At 43.8% G+C, this 25,286-nt stretch overlaps 1 protein-coding gene across 1 annotated transcript in view; it reads right to left on the bottom strand.

Moving 5' to 3' along the window:
- Positions 1 to 23,917, bottom strand: part of LOC308467718 (uncharacterized protein) — an 88,479-nt gene extending 64,562 nt beyond the window's left edge. Inside the window, exon 1 of the mRNA XM_080989415.1 lies at positions 23,863 to 23,917. Within this exon, the coding sequence (XP_080845541.1) occupies positions 23,863 to 23,911 (49 nt within the window). The 5' untranslated portion in view covers positions 23,912 to 23,917. The remainder of the gene's footprint in view (positions 1 to 23,862) is intronic.
- Positions 23,918 to 25,286: the final 1,369 nt, after the last annotated feature.

The following is a 25,286-nucleotide window of genomic DNA, read 5'->3' as shown; positions in this document are numbered from 1 at the left end:
ATTCAAAGCCTTATTTTCATAGATCCACTTTCCGGGACTCCCCCCTTCCCCCACCCCTACCATATTCCCCTTTCATATTGTTGGCTCCACAAGCTCTCAGTTCTAATTAAAACTTAATTTGTTTAAACCATTATTCGAATTTAAAATTTATACACTCCTCATCAATACCCTTAATAAAAAACAAAAGTTCTCTCCCCAGGGCCCACCCCATTTTCATTCCACAATTTCCCTTTTTTTAAAAAAAATAAGGACACCCCACACAATAGAAATATAAGAAATAAGAAATAAAAAGTATAATAGGTGAAAAAGAGCCAGTTCAGAAAAAAAAAAGTTGACAAGCCTTTGGATTTTAGTTCTCCCCCCCCGTCCCCGGTTTAATTTCCCCCTGACCACCAAACCATGTTATCTGCCTGGAATTCTTAAAGTCCATAAATCACCTATTTCCCCCAACTCCTTGCTGGCTTTTTCTTTTTATAGTTATTTTTTAAGACATTTAACTTCAAATCTTTAATAAAACTCCCCCCATTGTTCTTTCCAAGTTGTAGTCCAATTTCCTCTTGTTCCGCTGCTGAAACGTTCTAATTCAGAAGTTTAGTAACTCTGCAGGGATTATTGTTATTCAGGAACAAAAACTTGCGTTCAGTCCCTTCCTTTCTTCAATAGAAAATTCTATTGTCTCCTTTAGCTAAACACCCTGTAGACAAAATATTATTTCCGTTTTGCAGCTTTCCCAGAAGATAACCAGTCCTGTAAAATTCCAATGGTATTTTTCCACTTACGACCATCTTTGTAATGTCCCGAAACTCCTCTAGGGGGATTGTTGTAACTTTGTTTTCTCTAGTCCAAAAGTCCGATTGTTATCCATGTTTTCGCCATTTTGTATCCAAGTTTTAACGGGTTATAGCAAATTGTAACAAATTTAACCAGCAAAGTTCTCATAATAAGATCCTCTCTACTTTCCGACTTTGACAGCTACTTTGACAGCTGTCAAAATCTCCGACTCTTTTCACCAGGCTCTCTCTTCAATCACCCCGGTTCCCAGGGGGGGGGTCACGTTTCCCTTCTCCCTCAATTCTTCCTCCAGCACAGTTCTTGTAGTTCCCCATCGTGGAATTCTTAGTTTTTATCAGCAATACAAATCTTTTTGGACCTTGGTTTCCACCATCCTTGTTTTGGAAGGTTTACAGTAGGGAGGGGGACTGACTTCCTTTTTGGATCCCCCCCCGCTCGTGTCCAATCCGAAAAAAAAATTTTTTTTTTTCCTCCTTTTGAACCCGGTTTCCAAATTACTCACGGGTTGTTGTTAAGAAGTCCGAATTTTCAATAGAAGAAGTCAGCGCTCTCCGCCAAATGGCATGCGGCTTCGCTCGGCAGGGATAGCAGAGGACTCAAAGCACCACGCTTCTCCCCGGCACCCGATCCGTAGCCTTTAAAAAGGCTCCTTCACGAGTCGGGAGGGCGCTAGCGGTGCCAGCCGAGTCTCCATGTCCACGGCCTCCGTGGCCGTGGTTTTTAAGGGTCCCCGCATCGCCGGTGCGGTAGGACCCAGCCCTGCCGAGCAGGCTCCCTCCGGAGCTCGGAGGGAGTCCGCCATTCGGTGATGGCGCCAACCCGGAAGTCCTACATTTCCAACATTTGTTATCGGGCAAGTGATAGATTTTCGCAAGCTTGACTGGGGTTATGTACCACCTGTATATCATTTTCATGATATTCTCTCTTAAGGCATTACATGCCGTAAATTTCATACCTGTGGTCCATAACTGTTCCCAGTCAGCAAACATAATGTTATGTCCAACGTCCTGTGCCCATTTAATCATAGCCGATTTTACCGTTTCATCTTGAGTATTCCATTTCAGCAGCAAGTTATACATTCTTGACAAATTCTTAGTCTTGGGTTCTAACAATTCTGTTTCTAATTTGGATCTTTCCACCTGGAAGCCAATTTTCCTGTCCAATTTAAATACCTCCATTATCTGATAATAATGAAGCTAGTCTCGCACTTTGTTTTTTAGTTTTTCAAAACTCTGCAATTTCAGTCTATCTCCGTCTTGTTCCAAAATTTCCCAATATTTCGGCCATTTGACCTCCATATTGAGCTTTTTCAAGGCTTTCGCTTCCATTGGTGACAGCCACCTTGGGGTTTTATTTTCTAGCAAATCCTTATATCTTATCCAAACATTAAACAGCGCTTTCCTGACAATGTGGTTTTTAAATGCTTTATGTGCTTTGACCTTATTATACCATAAATATGCATGCCATCCAAATACATTATTAAAACCTTCTAGGTCCAAAATGTCAGTGTTTTCAAGAAGTAGCCATTCTTTCAACCAGCAAAAAGCTGCTGATTCATAGTACAGTTTGAGGTCTGGCAGGGCAAATCCACCTCTTTCCTTTGCATCCGTTAGTATTTTAAATTTTATTCTGGGTTTCTTGCCCTGCCAGACAAATTTAGAAATATCTTTCTGCCACCTCTTGAAACAATCCATTTTGTCCACGATCTGCAAAGTTTGAAACAAAAACAACATTCTAGGCAATACATTCATTTTTATCGCAGCAATACGGCCTAGCAGTGAAAGCTTCAAATTTGACCAAATTTCTAAATCTTTTTTCACTTCTGACCAACATTTTTCGCCCCTGGCCGCCTTTAGCCAGATCAGCTGTGCTCGGAGCTGGGACAGACCCGTCTGGAGACTTAGAGGTAGAGGAAACAGCCTGGGTCCCCTGGAGAGCACTCTCAAAGGAGATGCCCTCAAAGCTGATCATACTTTTCCTACTCCCAGACTGCAGGCTAGAGAACGTTGCTGCATGCTGGTGACCCATTCCCTGGGTGGTGCACTGGGAAGAAGAAACCTCATCCAGAGATGGGAGGGAAGCACTTTGGCCAGTGCCATGGGGCCTTTCTTCGGAAAGCTGCTCGGGGACCTGCAATGGAGCACTGCCCAAGGAGGAGGAAATGTGGGAGGCCTGCTGGGAAGGCTGCTGGGACCCCGACTCTTCCTGGCTAAGGGAAGCAGCTCTTCCAGTGGTATCTCTGGGAACAGAGGGCATCAAAGTGAGCTGGCAATGAGAAGGCTCAGCCAGGTGGGAGCCGGAGGTCTCTGGGGTCGCACCCAGGGATTCGTTGGGCGAACTTTTCTTCTCCATTCTGTGGACACGAAGGCAAGTCTTCTGACCACTGTACCAGCTGGTTTCAAAGGCTATTTTTTATGAAAGCTTGAAAAACAAAGAAAACACAATATACAGAAATCAGTGTCAGATATCAAGCATTTTGAAAACATAAAAATGAAAAGAAACAGAAGAGGGCCTTTTTACTCCTGGGGAAATCACCGGCAATTCCATGCCAAATGCAGCAGAGGCAAGGGGCACAGAAGCTGCTATGAAACAGACGATCCTCAAATCACAGCTGTTTGATACAGGGATGGAATCAATCCTTTTGCTTCAGTAAAAACCTCAAGGGTCGTAGGTTGTGGTTAAATGAACTAGATGGTGTTACAAAGGGTCTCAAAATGAAACACCGTTTTTCGATTTGAAAACTGTTGAATGATCTTTACCTATCCTGGGAACTGTACACCACAGTGGTGGGCAGTTCCACAGACCCTCCTCCTCTGCTCAAAATGCATACAGACCCATCTTTGCGCGGGGAAGATTCAGACAAAAGGAGTCTGTTTTCAATGTACCCGCAGAGGGGTTTAGACGGCTCCTTCCTCTTGCCTCCCCCGCCCCCCCCATCACTGTTTCACTCCGGAAGGTGTCTCAGACCTGGGTGGAGTAGCCACAAATGACAGGCAAAGAGACAAGGTCCTGCCCAGATTCAGGCTTCCTCATGATCGTGTGGAATATGTACACGTTTCTGTTGGCGCTTCCACTAGTGATTTATCTGTACAGGATCAGACTTCATTTCAGCCAATCACATCCTTCCTCTTCCCCCTCCCTCTTCCCCCGACAGCATACTAGAGTTCATATGGATTTCAAAGCATGCTTTGAGAACTTGTATGCTTAGCTTTAAACTCCACAAAATTAGCCTATGGCTAGGATGCTATTTATCAAAGTCTGTGCCCATTAAGATATGGTCAGATACAAGTATGCTTTCCCCCTTGTTATACAATTATTATTTTTAAAATTGCATTCAACTATTTACTATTTAAACAGCTTATACACCACTTGACTAGAATCATCTCTGAAGTGACACACGAGAAATACATTGCAGGAAAAGTTAACATGGATGACATCAGACTTCCGTTAAAAAGACCTGCTGGAATAAAAAAAGGATTCGGTAGGTGCTGGGTGCTCTGCCTGATGCTCTCAACTGACAAGATGTAGGTGTGGTTGAATCAAATGGGAACAGTGACCACAGTGCTATCAAATTCAACATACACAGTATGGAAGTGGACAATTGCTAAGGAAATCCAGAACAGTCACATTTGACTTCAAAAGAGGAGACTTCCTCAAAATGAGGGATTGGGTAAAAAGGCAGTTGAAGGGGGAAAGTCAAGGATGGTGAGCCCTTCTGTGCTCCAGAGGGCCTGGGTGGCCTCATTCCCCTCTTGTTGTGAGCACTGCAGAGGGAGGCAAACATGTCCTTCCTGGGGGCTGGTCCCTCCCCGCCCTGTTCCTGGAGGGCAGCAGGAGGAGGGGGCTGCTGCAGCTGCCTCCTTTGGGGGCATGGCTCACCTTGCCTGCTCCTGCCCTCCTCCAACACAGACAACCTTACCTGCCTCAGCCATCCATGGGGGCTTGAGAGTGTGTGAGCAGACTTTGCCATGGGAGGAGGCAGGCCTTGCAGAGGAGGAATGCTGGGGGCAGGCATTCAAACTCAGCCCTGAAGCTCACTGGGTGACCCTGGGCCAGGCACTCACGCTCAGCCTAACCTACCTCAAAGGGTTGTTGTGAGGATAAAATGGGGGGGGGGGGAGAACTCTGCACACCAACTGGACCTCCTTGCAGGAAATGGGGGCTATAAATGTATTTGTGTCATTTGTACCCCACCCACCTCACTGGGTTTCCCCAGCCTCTCTGGGCAGCTTCCAACACATATTAAAGCATAATAAAACAACAAACATTCAAAGCCTCCCTATAAAGGGCTGCCTTCCAGAGGTTTGATAGTTGCTCATCTCCTTGTCACCTGTAGGGAGGGCGTTCCACAGAGAGGCTGCCACCACCGAGAAGGCCCTCCCTCTGCCTGGTTCCCTGCAACCTCACTTCTCGCGGGGAGGGAACCACCAGAAGACCCTCGGAGGAGGACCTCTGGGCTGAAGGATGGGGGTGGAGATGCTCCTTCAGGTATATTGCGTTGAGCTTCCTGACCTAACATTTGCCTCGCTTAACATAATTAATTAGTAAGTGAAGTTTTCCTCTTCCATTCAAGCAGTACAGGAAGTAAGAATGCGCAAAAAGGAGTACTACTTCTAGAATTCCCAACTCCTGACATAAAACAGCACAAAGGTTGCCTTTTCTTGACCATCGATCATCTGTGCGAAGTCCTTACGCCACCCCCTATTGTGCTTCAATACAGCCCCATTGGTCAGCCCAGACACTGAGGTCCAGCGCTGAGGGCCTTCTGGTGGTTCCCTCATTGCGAGAAGCGAAGTTACAGGGAACCAGGCAGAGGGCTTCTCGGTAGTGGCGCCCGTCCTGTGGAACGCCCTCCCACCAGATGCCAAAGAAATAAACAACTATATAAAAATAAACAACTGTCGGACTTCCGGGGTGGCGCCATCGGTAATGGCGGATTCCCTCTGACTTGGAGGGAACCGGCTCTGCAGAAATTGGGTCTGCACCGCTACGGCGAAGCGGGGACCCTTCAAAAATCACAGGCGGGTGAAGCCTGTGACCGTGGGACTCGGCGGGCACCTTTTGCGCCCCCCCAACTTGCAAAGGAGCCCGATTACGGGTTCTGGAGCGGAGCGGGGAAGTGGCGCGGTGCTGTGAGTCAACTGCTTCTTCCGTGGAGCGAAGCCACACAGCCGTTACCGGAGAGCGCTGCCTTTTTCCTGGGACAATCTGGTTGCAAAACAACGATCCGTGAGTAGGCTAATTTCGGAAACAAAGGAACTAAGAATTAATTTGGTACCGAAGCGGAGAGGCATAAACAGGAAGTCTGCCTTCCGTTCTTTGTAAATGGAGTAAAGCAATGAACTTGTAAGCGGAAACCTCGAAAGATGTTGGAAAAGGATTATAATTCTAACATCAAATTAAGTGATCCCCCCCCCCTTGATTGCAGGGGAGGAGGGGGGGAAGGTCTGAACTGTATTTCCCTGCAAAAAAAAAAAGAGAAAAAGAAGCTAAAATCCACCGCTCAAACCTGGGAACGGGTTGCCAGTGAACAGTTAGAATGCCGTATTGTGAAATGCGCTGCTGCTGAAAGTACTTTGTGACAGTTAACTCTGCATCTGAGATACAAGTAAGATACAATATTTCTGGCTGGCTTCTCCTGGTTTTAAAGTAACTGTAAACAATTGAGATTGAAACTGTCACCCTTTTGTGAATTGGGGGGCTAAAGGAAAAAGGTTAATTACTCTAAGACTTTTTGATTGCTACTGTGTCCCCCTAGAGGAAGTTTGAAATTGTTACAATAGCAGCTGGGCCAGGGGAATTTTCCACTTCAAAACAAATTCTGATCGTGAGACTGACCTTGGGTTTTATCTTGAGGGTTATGGCAGATGGAAAGGAGAAGATAGATTTGTTACAGGAAAAAACAACGAGGTCTGGCAGACTATTTCGCACAGACGGTGGGCTGCAGCGAAGAGCATTGACATCTGGCCCTTCTGGATTACCAACAGTAGCCTCATCGGCACAACCTAAACCCAAAGGAATGGCAGCTGAAGATGCTTTGGCTCAGGCACTAGGTAAAATCAACGAATCTTTGGAAAGAATAAGTAAACAAGTAGCCAAAGCATCGGGCAAAATTGACCAAAACACTACAAATATTAATAATTTGGGACAGAAGGTAAATACCAACACAGAAACTATTCAGAAATTACTACAGGAATCTACCTCGACACGAAAGACAGCTGAAGAGGCAAAGGAAATAGCAACTGCTACAGCCACTGCTGTAAAAGAGAAGATACCACCGATACACAGACAACTTGAAGACCACAGGACAATATTGTCTATGATTGAGTTGAAGGAGAAGCAAACGAATTTAAGGATCAGGGCCGTACCCGAACTTGAGAAAGACAACTTGACTGATTTTCTTACGCGGGAATTTGCAGACTTTTGGAACCCAGATTTGGAGAAGGATAGTTTCAAGATAGTGAGTGCCTTCAGGCTTGGAAAAGGAGGGAGGAAGAACAGGGTGAGAGACTGTTTGATCACCCTCCGAACAAAAGAGGAGAGAGACAAAATCTTGAGTCTGCACTTCCAGAAGACTTTGGAAATACACCAGTCAAAAGTGGAGATATTTAAGGACATTCCGAAGCATCTTTTGGACCTTAGGTCCAATTATAGAGATTTGGTTGCCCTGTTGAGAAGCAACGGAATCATCTTTAGGTGGGAATTCCCCCAAGGCCTATCCTTTAGTTACAAAGGGAAGAAGATAAAAATAAGATCAGAGGACGACAAAGATAGATTTTGGAGAGACCACGGAGAAGACCTGCAGAAGGAAGCTGCAGAAGAGTTAAGAGCACTTGTAAGTGAAACTTTAGACATACCAAGTTAACCTCCTGAACTAAAAGACCGCCTGGAGAAGGTGATACCACCGACAGATCAGGAACAGGCACTGGGTGCAGTTGGAGGAGAAGCAAAGTAACTACATCATGGCTCTGCAACTATTAAGCTGGAATTGTAATGGTTTGAACTCCCCTCAGAAAAGGAAATCTGTGTTTCATTTATTAAAAAAGGAAGAATTGGACTTGATTTGTCTACAAGAAACACATGTAACAAGGCTACACAGGAAACTACTGATTAATAAAAGACTGGGTCAGGAGTTTATTTCATCGGACAAGGTTAAAAAAAGAGGGGTAGTGATTTATGCAAAGGAGAGACTATTACCGAAATTTATCTTCAAAGATGACCAAGGAAGATTTGTGGCAATTGAAATTCAAACACAAGGAGAGAAATTTTTGATAGTAGGAGTTTATGCACCAAATGAGGGGAAATCTGAATTTTTTAAAAAGTTGCATGAGACCTTGATGGACTATTTGGATTATAATGTGATCTTGATGGGAGACATGAATGGAGTGGTATCTACACACATGGACAAGGCACAAAGACAGGTAGTCACTAAGGACGGCAGACTACCGAAAACTTTTTTTGAGATGACAGACAACTTGGACTTAGTTGATATTTGGAGAACAAAGAATCCCTTGGCCAGAGAGGGAACCTTCTTCTCTGAAGCCAAACTGACATGGACAAGAATTGACCAAATATGGGTAACTAGAGGAATGGCACCAAAGACAAGAAAAGTGGAAATCTGCCCAAAAACCTGCTCCGACCATAATGCTGTGAAGATGGAGATGAAACTAACACCAACTGGTTCCTTCAGATGGAGGATGAATGACACCTTATTCAGAGATGAAGAAGTGTTTAAGAAGGCCCAAAAAACCTTGAGAGATTATTTTGAGATAAATATGAATACCAATGTGGAAAAAAGAGTAATCTGGGACGCAAGCAAAGCTGTTATGAGAGGGTTCTTGATACAACAGAACGCATTAAAGAAGAGAATCCAAAATGAGAAGAAGGATAAAATTTTGGAGAAAATAAAGGAAAGTGAAAAGAAATTGAGAGCAAAACCGAAGTCGCAAGAGATTTTGAGAGAAATAAAGTTACATCAAGTACAATACATGAAAATGATGAATCAGGAGATAGAATGGAAAATTAAACAAATGAGACAAAAGACATTTGAGTCGGCTAATAAATGTGGGAAATTGTTGGCTTGGCAAATGAAAAGAAGACAAAAATTAAATACAGTTACAAATCTAGAAGTGGAAGGAAGGAATATACAGAACCCAGCCGAGATTAGAAATTGTTTCCAGAGGTACTTCAAACAACTATATACACAAGGGCCACAGAAAGAAATTGACGTAGACCGATTTTTGAAAACAAATGGATTACAAAAAATCTCTCAAGAAAATAAATTAATGTTGAACTATAAAATAACTGAACAGGCGATAGAAGGTGCCATTCAGAATATGCAACTGGGTAAATCTACAGGACCGGATGGACTGACTTCTAGATACTACAGATCTTTAAAAGAATGGTTAGTACAACCTTTAAAAGAAGTCTGTAACGAAATAATGGATGGGAAAAGGGCACCAGAGTCATGGAAAGAAGCGTATATCACACTTGTACCGAAAACAGAGACTGAAAAGACGCAGCTTAAGAACTACCGTCCCATATCACTGCTCGGTGTGGATTATAAAATTTTTGCAGACATCTTGGCTAAAAGACTAAAAAGAGTGTTAGTGGAAGAGATACATAAGGACCAAGCATGCTTTCTCCCGGGTAGACATCTATCTGATAATGTGAGAAACATAATCAATATTTTAGAAAAATTACAAGTGAATATAAATACTAAGGCAGTTTTAATATTTGTGGACGCGGAGAAAGCTTTTGACAACATTTCTTGGAGTTTTATGAAGAAGAACTTACAGGGTATGGGGGTAGGCCAAGGCTTTGAAAACGGTATAAGTGCAATATATTCTGAACAAAAGGCTAAATTAATTGTAAATAATGTGGTGACGGAAGAATTTAAGATAGAAAAAGGGACACAACAAGGTTGCCCAATCTCCCCATTGCTTTTTATATCGGTCCTGGAGGTTTTGCTGAATATGATTAGAAGGGACCGGTTGGTTACAGGTATACAAGTCGGAGCCAAACAGTACGAATTGAGAGCATTCGCAGATGACTTAGTATTGACGTTACAGGAGCCAGAATCTAGTACCAAAAGGGTTTTAGAACTGATTCAAGAATTTGGTCAGGTTGCAGGATTCAAACTGAATAAGTTAAAAACCAAGGTTTTAGAGAAAAACTTAACACCGATTGAGAGAGAGAGGTTTCAGAATGAGACAGGTTTAACAGTGGTTAAGAAAGTTAAATACCTGGGGATTAACATGACAGCAAAAAATGGGAATTTATTTAAAGACAACTATGAAAAATGCTGGGCCGAAGTGAAAAAAGATTTAGAAATTTGGTCAAATTTGAAGCTTTCACTGCTGGGTCATATTGCTGCGATAAAAATGAATGTATTGCCTAGAATGTTGTTTTTGTTTCAAACATTGCAAATTGTGGACAAAATGGACTGTTTCAAGAGGTGGCAGAGAGATATTTCTAGATTTGTCTGGCAGGGCAAGAAGCCTAGAATAAAATTTAAAATACTAACAGATGCAAAGGAAAGAGGTGGATTTGCCCTGCCAGACCTTAAACTTTCTTATGAATCAGCAGCTTTTTGCTGGTTGAAAGAATGGCTGCTTCTTGAAAACACTGACATTTTGGACTTAGAAGGTTTTAACAATGTATTTGGATGGCATGCATATCTGTGGTATGATAAGGTCAAAGCACATAAAGCATTCAAAAACCATATTGTCAGGAAAGCATTGTTTAATGTTTGGATAAGATATAAGGACTTATTGGAAAACAAAACCCCAAGGTGGCTGTCACCGATGGAAGCGAAAGCTCAGAAAAAGCTCAATATGGAGGTCAAATGGCCGAAATATTGGGAAATTTTGGAACAAGATGGAGATAGACTGAAACTGCAGAGTTTTGAGAAATTAAAAAACAATGTGCGAGACTGGCTTCATTATTATCAGATAATGGAGGCATATAATTTGGACAAGAAAATTGGCTTCCAGATGGAAAAATCAAAATTAGAAACAGAACTGTTAGAACCCAAAACTAAGATTTTGTCAAAGATGTATAACTTGCTGTTGAAATGGAATACTCAGGATGAAACAGTGAAATCTGCTATGATTAAATGGGCACAAGATGTTGGAAATAACATAATGATGGCTGGCTGGGAACAGTTATGGACCACAGGTATGAACTTTACGGCATGCAATGCCTTAAGAGAGAATATTATGAAAATGATGAATGAATGAATGAATTTATTAATACGGTCACAGACCAGCGCCAACACACACAACATCACAGATCATTAATATATATATATATATCAAAAATACAGAGGACAATATGAGTATAACAAGCATTTAAATATAAAAAAATTAAAATTAATTATTAGCATGCCCCCTGCAATTAACATTTGGGGGTTTGGTCACCATGGGATACCACTTGCTTCCTGCGACTAATTGCAGCCGCACAGAATTTGGCTACATTTAATGTAGTCTTGGGATTCTTGTCCTCTAGCAGTGGTTCCAAACTATGGTGTTCAGACTCTTTCCTGGACTTCCACAAAACAGGTGCAATAAAAGTCAAACGTATATCCTCATAAAGACGACAACGTAACAGTACATGTGAAGCAGTCTCAACCTCCAACGAGCCACAGGGGCAGACCCGCGCTGTGTATGGTTTACCCTCAAATCTGCCCTGAAGTAAGGCAGAAGGGAGAACGTTGAATCTGGCGAGGGTAAAAGACCGTCTGTATTTGGGTACCTGAAGACCTGACAGATAGTTAGCTGGAGAAAAACCTCTCCCATAGTCCCTTATTGCAGGATGTTTGATCATTTCACTCATGTGGCATTGTAATTCTACGTCCCAGATACGCTGGCGAATTGCAGTCCTAGCTTTCTCGAAGCCTGTCGCTATCAGGGTCTGCTGTGGGATCCCCAAGCCTTTAAGCTTTTCCAGCAGTGTAGCTTTCCATCTGGATTGGTAGGTATCCAATAAGGTCAAAGGTGCCAGCCCAACCGGGAAGAAAATAAGCTTTAGCCAGTAATGGATCTTCAATATCCATATCCGGGTACTGATAGGAATTTGCCCAACCTCCAAACGGACCGCTATGTTGGATACGCAAGAGGGGATCCCCAGCAGGCAGCGGAAAAACTTAGTTTGAAATGCCTCTAAGAGAGTAAGGTTTTTAAAACTGCAGATCTGGGATCCATATAACAATTGTGGTAGTATTTTGGCAGCAAAGACCTGGGAGGCTGCCGGTATGTACTGGCCTCCTTTCCCATAGAAGAATCTTATTAACGCTTTGGTAGATCTTTCTGCATTTGCAATAGTATTATTAATCTGAAAGCGCCAGGAGCCCCTTTCCTGGAAGGTTACACCCAGGTATTTAAAGGTTGCTACCTGTTCTATTAAGCGGTTGTCTATTCTCCATTTGTGCCTCCTCCTTTTTTTGGAGAACACCATAACTTTGGATTTGTTGTAGTTAATTGTTAATTGTTCGATGCTGCAGTATTTGGTGAAAGATCTCAAAAGTTTTCTTAATCCAACACAAGAAAAAGAAATTAAAACTGTGTCATCCGCATATAAAAGGACCAGGAGGGGCGTACCAGCCAATTTGGGGGGATGGGCATTTTCTTTCTCCATATTTCCTACTAGCGAGTTGATATAGAAGTTAAATAAAGTAGGCGCAAGGACACACCCTTGCCTGACCCCCTGATGGATTTGGATTTCCTTGGATAGGTGGCCCTGTCGGTCACACCTTACCCGGATCCGTGTATTTTCATATAGACTGTGGGTGAGATACAGTAGGCGTTTGTTTATATTTGCGGCGCTTAGCTTTCCCCAAAGCCTGTCCCTCGGTATTAAATCAAAAGCAGATTTGAAATCTATAAAGGCCACGTATAGGGAACCTCCTTTTCTTGATGTATATTTCTCCGCAAGATGTTGGAGAACAAGGCCCTGGTCTAAGGTTGACCGATTTGCCCTAAAACCAGCCTGTGCTTCTGAAAGAATGTGGTCTTGTTCCAACCAGTCCACTAATTTGCCGCATAGGTGGGCAGCGTACAATTTGCTAATGATACTTAGGAGGCTAATTGGCCTGTAATTAGCCGGGTCTGATCGGCTCCCTTTCTTGAATAAAGGGATGATGATTGCTAATCCCCAATCCTCAGGGATAGTGGCCGATTGGCCTATGCTGGTAAATAGGGCAGCTAGCACAGGGGCCCACCATTCAACATTAGCCTTAAGGAGTTCCGGTGTAATGTTGTCTATGCCGGGTGCTTTTCCAGGTTTAAGGGATTGGATGAGCCTATAGATCTCTTCAGTTGCTACTGGGGGCCATTCGGCGCCAATATCACTCGGAGCTGGGGGCAGGGCCTGCAGATGTTGATTTGATGTATATAAAGATAGAAAGTAAGCCTCCCAAATCCCAACTGGTATAGTATAATCAATTTCAATCGGGGAGTCTTGCCAACTTTTCGCGACTATTTTCCAAAAGGTGGCTGAGTCTTTCCTTCGAGAGGCCTCTAATAAACGTTGCCACTCCCCCCTTTGGGCCTGAGGCTTTTTATTTTTAATCAGATCTTTATATTTACGTTTGGCTTCGAACCATTCCGCGGGAAGCAAGGGTAAGTTCGCTGATTTGTAATTCCTGTACTTATCCAGCAAAAAACGCTTTGTAGCAATACATTCCTGATCAAACCAGGGTTTGGATTTGTTGGGGAATATAGGTTGGCGCGATGTCTTTTTTTGGATCAGGTGGGGTTGCAAAAGTGAGATCAGCTCCTGGAACAAGATTATTCTAGATTCAGAACATGGTGGGTTTAAGAGATTATCTCTTCTCATGAGGAATGTGTCCGAGTATAGCCTTTCAGATGTTTCGGCATTCAGCTTTTCGGACCATCTAATACGTGAGTATCTCAACTCCATGTTGGAGGACCTGGGGGCTTCAAGTTTATCATTGCAAAATAAGTCTTTTCTTGCATCCAGGAGGAGGCAGAGCGGTAAATGATCACTATCAACCCTCTCCTCCACTTTGCACTCAAGGGCTCTATTTAGGAGATTAAATGATACCATAACATAGTCGATAGTGGAAGCTCCTGCATTTGATATAAAAGTAAATTCCCCACAGGTCTCCCCATTCTTGCGCCCATTTAGTATGACCAGGTCCAGCTTGTTAGAAAGCCGCAATAGGCACAAACCTGCATAATTACATCCCTTGTCTTTTGAGAGTCTGGTGGGTATAAGGTGGTTTTCTTCCACAATAGGTGGCGAGTCGTGGAAGTGTGCATATAGTGCTTCGTCAGACTGGCCAATTCTGGCATTAAGATCACCAGCCACTATCACTGAAGCTGCAGGGGTTTGAGTCATCAAACCATCAATGTATGTTTCCAGCCCATGCCAGGTGTTTTTAATCAGCTGCTTGCCTCTTTGGGGGGGAAGATATACATTAATCAGTAGCAGGGTGAAGAATCTACTTTTCACTAGTAAGGCCATAGCCAGGTGTTTCAGTGCCTCTAGCTTTACTAAGGACGCCCTCAACCTTGTAGATATTAAAATGCCTAGGCCACCCTTGACTCTCCCCCCTTTAGTGCTTGGGGAACCTGTGAGGGACATTGAGGAAAAGCCGTTAACTTCTAGGTCTCCTGTGAGCCATATCTCCTGTAAAAATACTATGTCGTAGCCTTGGATAAATTTAACAAAGGATGGGTCAGCTGCCTTTTTTTGCCATCCTGCGATATTCCATGATAAAAAGCTAAGGTTGGCTTTACCAAAATCCACTCCTTGTCAATTATCTTCCAAGGTACTGTTGGAGTTTACCATTCTACGTGGCAGCCGTCTGTCATCCTTGCATGGAGAGCTGCCCAGGAGTTCTATGGTGTCAGATGGTAAATGTAGAGTGCTCACATTGGTAGACACTGGGCCTTTGCTATACAAGGCTTCCCCCTGGGGGTATTCTACCTGGTTGTAGCCTAATTCCGCTTCATCTAAGTATCTCATTTTGGACCAAAAGCCTGGTGAGGTTTCCTTGGGCATGTTTTTCCTTATAGGGAGCGGTGCATTGTTCTCCTTTGTAAGTTGTACTTTCTTGATTGCAGGTAGATTAATCTCTGCCTTTATCTGAAGGTTACGTGGTCGACGAGCCGCTGAATCGGGTTCTTGTGAGATGATTATTTTGGAAGGGCTCTTGCTCTTTCTTTGGACGTCCACCTTAGTTTCCTTATGTAAGTCTTTCCCAGCCAGCTTGTTTCTTAGCGTTTTTAATCTTTCTAGGATTTCAGCTTGTATTAAAGGTGGGAATGTCCAGAATTGGCTAATTAAGGTATTTTCTTCAAAGGAGAAGTTGTGGGGGGGGGTGCCCAGTTCGTGAGGCGACTGGTGGTTATTCTGATATTCAGCTTTATTGTTTTCCACCACTTTTGAATAGATGTCTTTCTTATTTAATTTGATGAGATGCGAGGGGGGGCCGGGCACTTCGAATAGGCGAGTCACTGTCAGGCCTACCCTATGCAGCTTTTCCTTATTAAATAATATTTGTTTTGCGGTCGAGTCATCTTTAAATGTCAGCATCACTCGATTATACTTATTGTCATTTGGGAGAAAATCTGCATTGATAACGTTACCTTGTAATAGGAGGCCTCTGAGTACTAAGTCAATTTTTTAAAATATATACGTTCTTTGTTGGTCCAGTGAATGTAATTCTGTACGGTTGTACATAGGGCAAATAACCAATCTGCTTCTGTTGAGGATCAGCGTTTGGTTGTTCTGAGTTATCTTGTTGCGAATGGGGGTGTTAGTCACCACAGTAGCAGAGGAGGTTTGCCGATCTTTATCTATTTGTTCGTTCCGATCTTTCGTTGGTTGAGGGCTAGGGGATTGTGATGCACTTGTCACTTTGGGTTGCTGGATAATGCTCTGTTTTGGGGTTACGGGTTTAGTATTCTTTGTATTTGATTCCTTTATTGTGGGATTCTCCAGGAGCTTGAATAACTTAGAAAAATTCAATTTCTTAGTTCGTGTATGACTCTTAGTCCGCCTTCCCACTTTTATGTTTTTAGACTTCTTCTTGTGAAGTGGGAGTATTCTTTGGAGGCGATGCTTCTTTTTAGGTGAGGAGTGTGTGACTCGACTGTTGGTAAACATGGGAGTGGCTCTCTCTGGGACCTTCTCTGAGATACTGGGCTCTGTTGGAATTTCAGCTGCTGGAGTGGGGGTGTGTGAGATTGCTCCCCTCCTGATGAGCTCTGTCAGGCTTACTAGCAAACCCACACATTCCGTAAGAAAGTTCCTAATTGGTCCTAATTCTTTACTTATGTGCATTTGGCATTCTTTCATCATTTCATTGAAAAGCCCAATCAGGATACAGGTATTGCTATCTGTGTCCCAGCAGGCTCCTTTTAGCTGACTTGGATTTTCCTCTGTTCTCGTTGCACTTGAGGATTCCATCCTAGCCTTTTCGCTGGGGCTGGCTGCATTGACTGATCCATCTAGTGTGCCTTCCAGACGTTTCAAATTTCGTTCTTGATCATGTTCTACGGGAGTGTCGGTAGCACTAGATTGGGAGACTATCTGAGCCATCTCCATTGCCAGACTGATCCCCTCTCTCTCCTCATCAATATCAGGTGCCTTCCCATACCATGTTCGGTCAATAGACCAATCGTGGAGAAGTGGGGACTCGGAGCCTATGGGCGTTTTTGTTTTAGGCTTAAAATAATGCGAACTTTTCGTCTGCGAGGTTACAGATGGAGATTCAACCCTCTGCGTTGGAGAGATCCCCAGAACTTTACATTTCTGTCTGGTGAGCACCATCTCCGTAGAGTATATGGAGCTATGTGGGATATGTGGATGTGAAGATAGCACCACTTAGTCCCAGTTAGACAAGCTGGAATTAGCACTCCTCTCGTTAAATAACGCTCTCCCCAGAAGCTCCACGTCTAGTTAATTAATTAGAAGTGGCTGTGGTCCACTGCGTGCCAGACTTTCCGACAGTTCACAATCTAGCGGTCAGAGATAGAGGGGGATAGATAAAATAGATTTTTACAGCGGCATTACTTACAACGACCGTGGCAGATGAAACGTTGAGGGGAGGAGGGCGATGTAATCCAATCTGGCTTGAACCGCCATCTTACTTGCCGAAGAGACTATGTAGTGATACTCCCCGACGGCGTTGAAAGCCCTCCGGTGATGATAACATTAATTTACTGCCCCCGCTGTACCCCACCAACTGCGTGGAATCCCGAAATGTAAGTAGAGCTCAGTACTCTCTCTTCCTCTCTTCCTCTCTCTTCCTCTCCCTTTATTATAGTTGCGCTTGGAGAGGTGTTTCGTTGCCCCTCTCTTCAGCGAGGCATTTAGAGAACCAGCAGTTTATCAATGTCGCCAGTAAAACCGTAAAACAATAAAACGATAGCTAAGAAAAACAGGAGCAGTGGTGAGGTGATAAGTCAGCCAATAAATCATTAAAACTATAAAATTAGAGTCCAGGAAGGCTAAAAAAACTACTTAAAATCTTAATTGAAGGCAGGCGAACCTGACTATGCTGAATATTATGAAAATGATATACAGGTGGTACATGACCCCAGTCAAGCTTGCATCATTTGCCCGATAATAAATGTTGGAAATGTAAAGAAAATGAAGGTACATTCTTTCACCTTTGGTGGACGTGCCCAAGGATTAAGGCTTTCTGGGAGATGATCTATAATGAATTGAAAAAGGTATTTAAATATACCTTCTTGAAGAAACCAGAGGCCTTTCTCCTGGGCATAGTCGGCCAATTGGTGCTAAAGAAGGATAGAACTTTCTTTATGTATGCCACAACAGCAGCAAGAATACTTATTGCAAAGTATTGGAAGACACAAGATCTACCCACTCTGGAAGAATGGCAGATGAAGGTGATGGACTACATGAAACTGGCGGAAATGACTGGCAGAATCCGAGACCAGGGAGAAGAGTCGGTGGAAGAAGATTGGAAGAAATTTAAAGACTATCTACAGAAATATTGCAAAATTAATGAATGTTAGAATGATGTTAGAATGAAGTTAGGTGGTTTAAGCAGAAATGCTATAAAGGTGTATGTAAAAAAGGATTGATAACAGGTGAAAATTTAAAGTCATAGTATATTAAGTTAAAGGATCATGAGAAAATAAAGAGGGAAAGAAATTGCTGAATTAACTAATTGAACTGGAATACAAAAAAGGAAGGTATGAGGAGGTCAGGGAAACAAGGATATGAATATAAGACATGGAAAAATTGATCTATTTTTCTTTTTTTCTTCTTTAAGTGTTTTTTATTCTTTTATTCTGTACTTTTTTGTATTTTTCTCGTATTTTTACTTCTGTTTTTTGTTTTTACTTTTCTTGTTTTTGTGTAATTCTTTTTTTTCTGAAAATTTAATAAATATCATTTTTTTAAAAAAAGAAATAAACAACTATATGACATTTAGAAGACATCTGAAGGCAGCCCTGTTTAGGGAAGCTTTTAATGACTGATGTTTTAATGTATTTTTAATCTTTTGCTGGAAGCCGCCCAGAGTTGCTAGGGAAACCCAGCCAGATGGGCGGGGTAGAAATAATAAAAAATTATTTATACCCCGCCCATCTGGCTGGACGGCTTCCAATTTTTTTTTAAAATACTGTGATACATCAAACATTAAAAGCTTCCATAAACAGGGCTGCCTTCAGATGTCTTCTAAAAGTCTGGTAGTTGTTGTTCTCTTGGACATCTGGTGGGAGGGCATTCCACAGGGGGAGCGCCACTACCGAGAAGGCCCTCTGCCTGGTTCCCTGTAACTTGGCTTCTCGCAGTGAGGGAACAGCCAGAAGGCCCTCGGTGCTGGACCTCAGTGTCCGGGTAGAAAGATGGGGGTGGAGACGCTCCTTCAGATATACTGGACGGAGGCCGTTTAGGGCTTTCAAGGTCAGCACCAACACTTTGAATTGTGCTCGGAAACGTACTGGGAGCCAATGTAGGTCTTTCAAGACCGGTGTTATATGGTCTCGGCGGCCGCTCCCAGTCACCAGTCTGGCTGCCGCGTTCTGGATTAGTTGTAGTTTCCGGGTCACCTTCAAAGGTAGCCCCACGTAGAGCGCATTGCAGTAGTCCAAGCGGGAGATAACCAGAGCATGCACCACTCTGGAGAGACAGTCTGCGGGTAGATAGGGTCTCAGCCTGCGTACCAGATGGAGCTGGTAAACAGTTGCCCTGGACACGGATTTGACCTGTGCCTCCATGGACAGCTGTGAGTCCAAAACGACTCCCAGGCTGCGCACCTGGTCCTTCAGGGGCACAGTTACCCCGTTCAGGAAAAGGGAATCCTCCACACCTGCCCGCCTCCTGTCCCCCCAAAACAGTACTTCTGTCTTGTCAGGATTCAATCTCAATCTGTTAGCCGCCATCCATCCTCCAACCGCCTCCAGACACTCACACAGGACCGTCACTGCCTTCACTGGTTCTGATTTGAAGGAGAGGTAGAGCTGGGTATCATCTGCATACTGATGAACACCCAGCCTAAACAGAAACAGAATTTGAAGGGGCAGTCTTTTCTGGAAGTGCCAAATGAAGCTACTGACCCATTTCTAAGTCCTAAAATCCACAATTTCTCTGAATACTTGAAAAACCCAGTGGTGCAGGACCTCCTAGCATGGCATCTGCTGGGGAACATTTCCTAGCACTTGGCTGGGAGCTGCTGCAGCGCTATGGTCAGGAAAGGCTTTCTGTATATCGGTAAGTCCCAACAGTTGAATAGGAACCTTCAAAAACAATGTATGTATTTGTATCTCATGTTTTAAGCTATTTCACATGTCCACCAAGCACGAGAAAATGTCCCTTCATCTTCTTGACATTTCCAACAAACATTTGGTATGTTTTCATGTATTCTAAATAACTTCTCGGGAGTTAGATACCAACAATACTTAAATATATATATATATTTAAATGTCTATTTTAAGTCATAACTCAATTATTATTTTAACTCTTTAGTCCACATATGTTACCACTATTCCAACTGTACAATATAACCAAAAAAAGAGAGAAAATCTTGTGTTGGGATACTGCCAGGGAGATAAAGTCCATCATGGCCCCCAAGCCGGCTGCCGGACGATCCATCGATCTCCCGTAGACACGCAGTATCAGCAATTAGCAACATGAGCTCCAGAACATTCTAGAGCCGATGCACACTCTTTATCAGCAGATAATGCACAGCAGAAGTCGCACTCAGGAGCGCATTATTTACAAGTTTTATTCAGCGTTGATCAGAACAAGGAAAAACATGACTGCCTGCATCAGTGTCTCCAGACACAGAGAGAAACGAAAGCAATAGGAAACATAAACATCCTGTGAACAGGAAATGCGCAGACTCTGTGACTCACAAAGCCTGCTCCCTCTTAAGGTGGAACGGAAATATCCTAACATCCTCCCCCTTTCCGTGTAACCTGTAGTACCTGTGGTTCAACCTAATTGCAACCTTTGTACGTAAACCTTAAGTTGTTCTCTGTTAACAACCTTAGACAACAGATCAGCAGGAATTTCATTTCCTGGCATGTAGGACACCTGAATGAGTCCTTTCTGAATACACTCTCTTGCACGATGTAGCTTAATCTGCAAGTACTTGGTCCTTTGCTTGCAACTCTCTGAGTTCAGCAAAGCCAAACACGATCTATTGTCTTGATACACTTGTACAGGACATTTCACAGAAACGCCGATGTCCTTAAACAGTTGCATCAACCATTCACAATCCATGAGTGAAAATGGCAGTGCATTGAGTTCTGCTTCACAGGAACTTAGGCTTACTGTCGTCTGCTTCCTCCACAGCCAGTCAAACAGACAGTGGTTGTACATGTAGCATACTCCAGAAGTGCTTGTACCATCCGTGGTGTCACTTCCAAAACTTGCATCTGCAAAGATTTCAAGACCTCCAGTCTTCTGACTGGTGAACCTCAGCCTGTAGTGCAAAGTCCCTTTCAAATAGTGGGCTATGCGCTTCAGAGCTTTCCAATCCTGAACAGTAGGGTTGTTAGCATGTCTGCTAAGCAAGTTGGTGCTTACAGCTATGTCAGGTCTTGAGCATCTAGCAATGAAATTCAACTTGCCTAGAATGCATCTGTACAGCGTAGTGTCAGAAAACGCTTTAGCAGTACTATCTACCTGGTAACCTGTCACCATCGGTGTGTCTGCTGGGTTTGCATCAACCAAATTCAACCTGGTTAATACATCAGCAATTTTCTGTGTTTGGTGTACCAGAAAATTACCTGCTTGGTCCCTCTCCACCTGCAGAGAAAGATAGTTGGATACCTCACCAAGATCCTTCATGTCAAAGTGCTCCTTCAGCTGAGCTAGGGTGCTTTGGTAGAAAGCCTGATTCTTCCAAAACATCAGAAGATCATCAACAAAACATAAACAATACAGTTTGTTTTGCCCCTCCTCCTTGACAAACACACATGGATCAGCTTTGCCCTGGTGAAAATCTAGAGAAAGCAATGTCTCAGTGAGTTTTGTGTTCCAACACCTAGCACTCTGCTTGAGACCATATAAGGACTTCCACAGTTTACAGACCATTCCCTTCTGTATCTGCATCCCATCAGGTGGAAGCATTAAACAGCTCCTCCCCCAAAATCCCATACAAAAAAGCTGTATTAATGTCATGATGGGAAACATGCAGTTTCTCCTCTGCAGCTATCTTGAGCATCAGCCGAATGCTCTCATATTTGACGGTGGGTGAGTAGGTCTCGTGGTAATCCTGTCCTGGTACCTGTGAAAAACCTCTGGCAACCAATCTGGCTTTGTGTCTGACAACCTTGCCATTCTGGTCTGTCTTGGCCTTGAAGACCCATTTGCTTCCAACCAGTCTCATTCCTGGGACTACCGGTACCAGTTCCCAAGTTTGGTTCCTATTCAAGGAATCAACTTCAGCCTTCATGGCATTTAGCCAAGGCTCAGCATCTTTAGAGGTTAACTCCTGAACCTCTTTGAAGCTTGAAGTTTCCCACACCTTCTCTGAGCTACTAAGAACAGCAGTTGCTGTCTTAGCAAACTCATCAGCAAATCTCTTTGGAGGTCTGCCCTTTGTGGCCCTCTCAGATCTGCGTACTAGACGCAAGCCTTCTGGACTCATCTCCTCTATCTTAGGAGAAACGTGACCAATGGTGAACAGTGGTTCTTCCAGTTCATTGTCAGACGCATCAGATGGTCTGACTGAGGCCTTTGCACTCTTGTGGTCTGCTGTGTCATCACTGTCGCTGACATCAGCAGCAGCGCCGCCCACTGAACTGGAATCCGAACTCTGATCATCATCATCATCACCATCATCCTCAGCTTCCTCAGCTTCCCCAACATTATCTGCTTTCTTCACATCACCTTCATCCTCCTCTGGGTAACTCTGGAAAATTCCCACATTTTCCCCCCACTTAGGATTGTACTCAACACTCTTTGTGAACTTAATGGACTTAGAGTCAGTCATCCATACCCTGTATGCACCTTTTTCATACCCCATGAACAAACCATGTGCCCCACGCTTCCCAAGCTTGTTGCTCTGTGGGGTGTGTACCCACATGTCAGAACCAAAGATTCTCATGTGTTTGATGTTGGGTTTCTTACCAAACATCTTCTCATAGGGGGTACAACCAATAGGTGATGACAATCTGCGATTATAAGTGTAAACAAAATTCGACAGAGCTTCCCCCCAATACTTATCAGGGAGATTGGCATCATGCAACAAGGTTTTCAGTCCTTGCAGCAACGTTTGATTTGCTCGCTCCGCAAGCCCATTCATCCATGGCGATCTAGGCGTTGACAAGTCATGCTGGATTCCCTTCTCAGTCAGGAAAGCTTCAAACTGCTGAGAAGTGAACTCCCCGCCCCGATCAGTAAACAACCAACCAATGCATTTACCGTGAACATTCTCCAACCAAGCACAGAATGCCTTGAACCTAGGAAACGCTTGCGATTTCTGCTCGAGCATAAACACATGAATGTACCTGGAAAAAGAATCAATTAGAACCATGAAGTACCTTGCTCCACCCAAAGAGGGCGCAAGTGGACCAACCAGGTCTGCGTGCACTAGCTGGTAGGGTTTGGAAGCCTGCCTGCTAGACTCCTTGCCTTTTGGAGCAACCTTCACCTTGTTCTCTGCACAAGATACACATTTCATGTGAAACTTACAGGGTTTGATGTTCAAACCCTCAACCATCTCTGGCATCTTGGCCAGTGCCTTCCAAGAAAGGTGACAAAACCTTCTGTGTGCATCATGAATGCATCCTGCATGAAGAACTTTGTTAGTTTGTGCAACACAACAAGAATCAGCATTAGACACAGCAACAGCACCATTGTCATCATAAGTTATACAGAACAATCCATCTATAAACTTTGCATGCAAAATGTCCTCTTTGCCTTTTCTGATGACACAAACGCTCCTCTTGAAGGAAATCTCAAAGCCACGCCCAGTCAGCTGTGGGACACTGAGCAAATTGTCTGCAGCGCCTGGAACATATAGTACATCTCTGATGGTAGTGTGCAGACTTGCCAGTTTCACAGTCCCTTCTCCTGCAATTTGTAACGTCTTTCCGTCAGCCAGGTGGATCTCACCTTCTTGAGGTTTAAAGGAGATAAAGAGATGGCGGTCTTTCGATACATGGCGGGTACACCCCGAATCAATAATAAACCTGGCCTTGGCCTTTGGAGCAGCCTTTGCAGCAAGCAAAACCTTGTTTTCCACCGGCGTGGGCTTTTGCTGCTTGTCCCCCTGCTCCTGGCCATCAAACTTGCCTTTAGCCTTTGGTGAAGCTGTGCCAGCAAACAAAGCCTTGTTTTCCACTGGCGTGGGCTCTTCACCCTCCCTCTGCTTCTGGCCATCTGCAGGCATCTGTCTCTGTTTACTTCTAGCCTTCCGGTATCTGTGAGGATGACCTTGGCTCCCATGAGAAACAGAGCTCTCAGCTGCCGACTCCTTGGCTCCCCCTGGAGGCTGGAATGCTGCCTGGGATGACATCACAGTCAGCTCCCCCTGCAGCCTGCAACTGGTGCCCTCGGCATCCCTGCATTCACCCACACTCTGGGAAACAGCCAGGCCCTCCGATGCATTCAAACTCTGGGCTGGGATGACTGGCAGATGGGCTATCTTCAAAGCATTCCACATCTTACGTGCAGTGGTGTTGCCAGCAAGCGTTTTAATTTCCTCCAGAGAGAAGGACAAGACTATTACGTCTATGGCCCTCGAATTCTGGGCTCTCCATCTATCTGTCAGAGGAACTGGAGGGGCTTCAGACACAGTATGCCACACTCCAAACTGACGCAGCAAACTCTCACACCACACAGCCCAGGTCTGATAATTGTGCCGATTTAACTTTGGGCACTTAGTGCCATCATCTGAGCCTTGGAAAAACCCCATTCCAGGTTTTTACTTGAGCCGTGAGCCTTTATGCCTTCAAAAACTTCTTATCTTGGCAGCTCATAAATCACGAAGCCTCTGGCGCGGCTTCCAGGCCAATTAAGCCAGCCGGAGTTCAAAGACTCTTCCGCGGCACCAGAAAAGCCTTACTTTCACTTTTCCCACACATACCTCACAGCAGTCTTTTGCAGTCTTACTCTCTTGTAAGTGCCGTGAATCTGGGCCCGAAACCTTTTGTTGGGATACTGCCAGGGAGATAAAGTCCATCATGGCCCCCAAGCCGGCTGCCGGACGATCCATCGATCTCCCGTAGACACGCAGTATCAGCAATTAGCAACATGAGCTCCAGAACATTCTAGAGCCGATGCACACTCTTTATCAGCAGATAATGCACAGCAGAAGTCGCACTCAGGAGAGCATTATTTACAAGTTTTATTCAGCGTTGATCAGAACAAAGAAAAACATGACTGCCTGCATCAGTGTCTCCAGACACAGAGAGAAACGAAAGCAATAGGAAACATAAACATCCTGTGAACAGGAAATGCGCAGACTCTGTGACTCACAAAGCCTGCTCCCTCTTAAGGTGGAACGGAAATATCCTAACATCTTGCCCCTTTAATCATGCACTTTTTAGTCTGTTCCTCTTCCATTTAGGATTTCAACAAAAGTTTGTACATTTTTGATATCACATGATGTGCACAATTGTATCTCAAAACCCGTCTTCCACTCTTCCATACCCCAAGTCTTCATTTCCAACTAGAATCTCTCAATCAATCAATCAATCAATCATTTATTTATTTGTATGTTGCCTTTCCAAATTTCAAACCATGTGCAAGGCAGCTTACAAAAAAAAAATTTCCATAACTGCAAACATAAAAAAACTAGTCGTAAACAATGAACAAAATATCAAAAAGTACACAACGAAATTGAAAAGAAATCCACATAAATAATAAGATTCCACGTAAATAATATAATCCAAACTAAAGAGAAAAAAAATTAACATCAGCAACAGCAACGCCCCCCCCCCCGGAAAAAGAAACCATAAACAACACCCCAACCCTCTTTTATTAAGTGTAAAAGAGAAACCCCTTGTTTAAATTTTACAATCTCCCCGTTTCCACTT

Source organism: Podarcis pityusensis (genome assembly GCF_964106645.2).
Source record: "Podarcis pityusensis genome assembly, chromosome: W".
In the NCBI taxonomy this organism is placed as follows: Eukaryota; Metazoa; Chordata; class Lepidosauria; order Squamata; family Lacertidae; genus Podarcis; species Podarcis pityusensis.
Note: the sequence above shows the minus strand (reverse complement) of the source record. Positions and strands in the feature narration are given on the sequence as shown.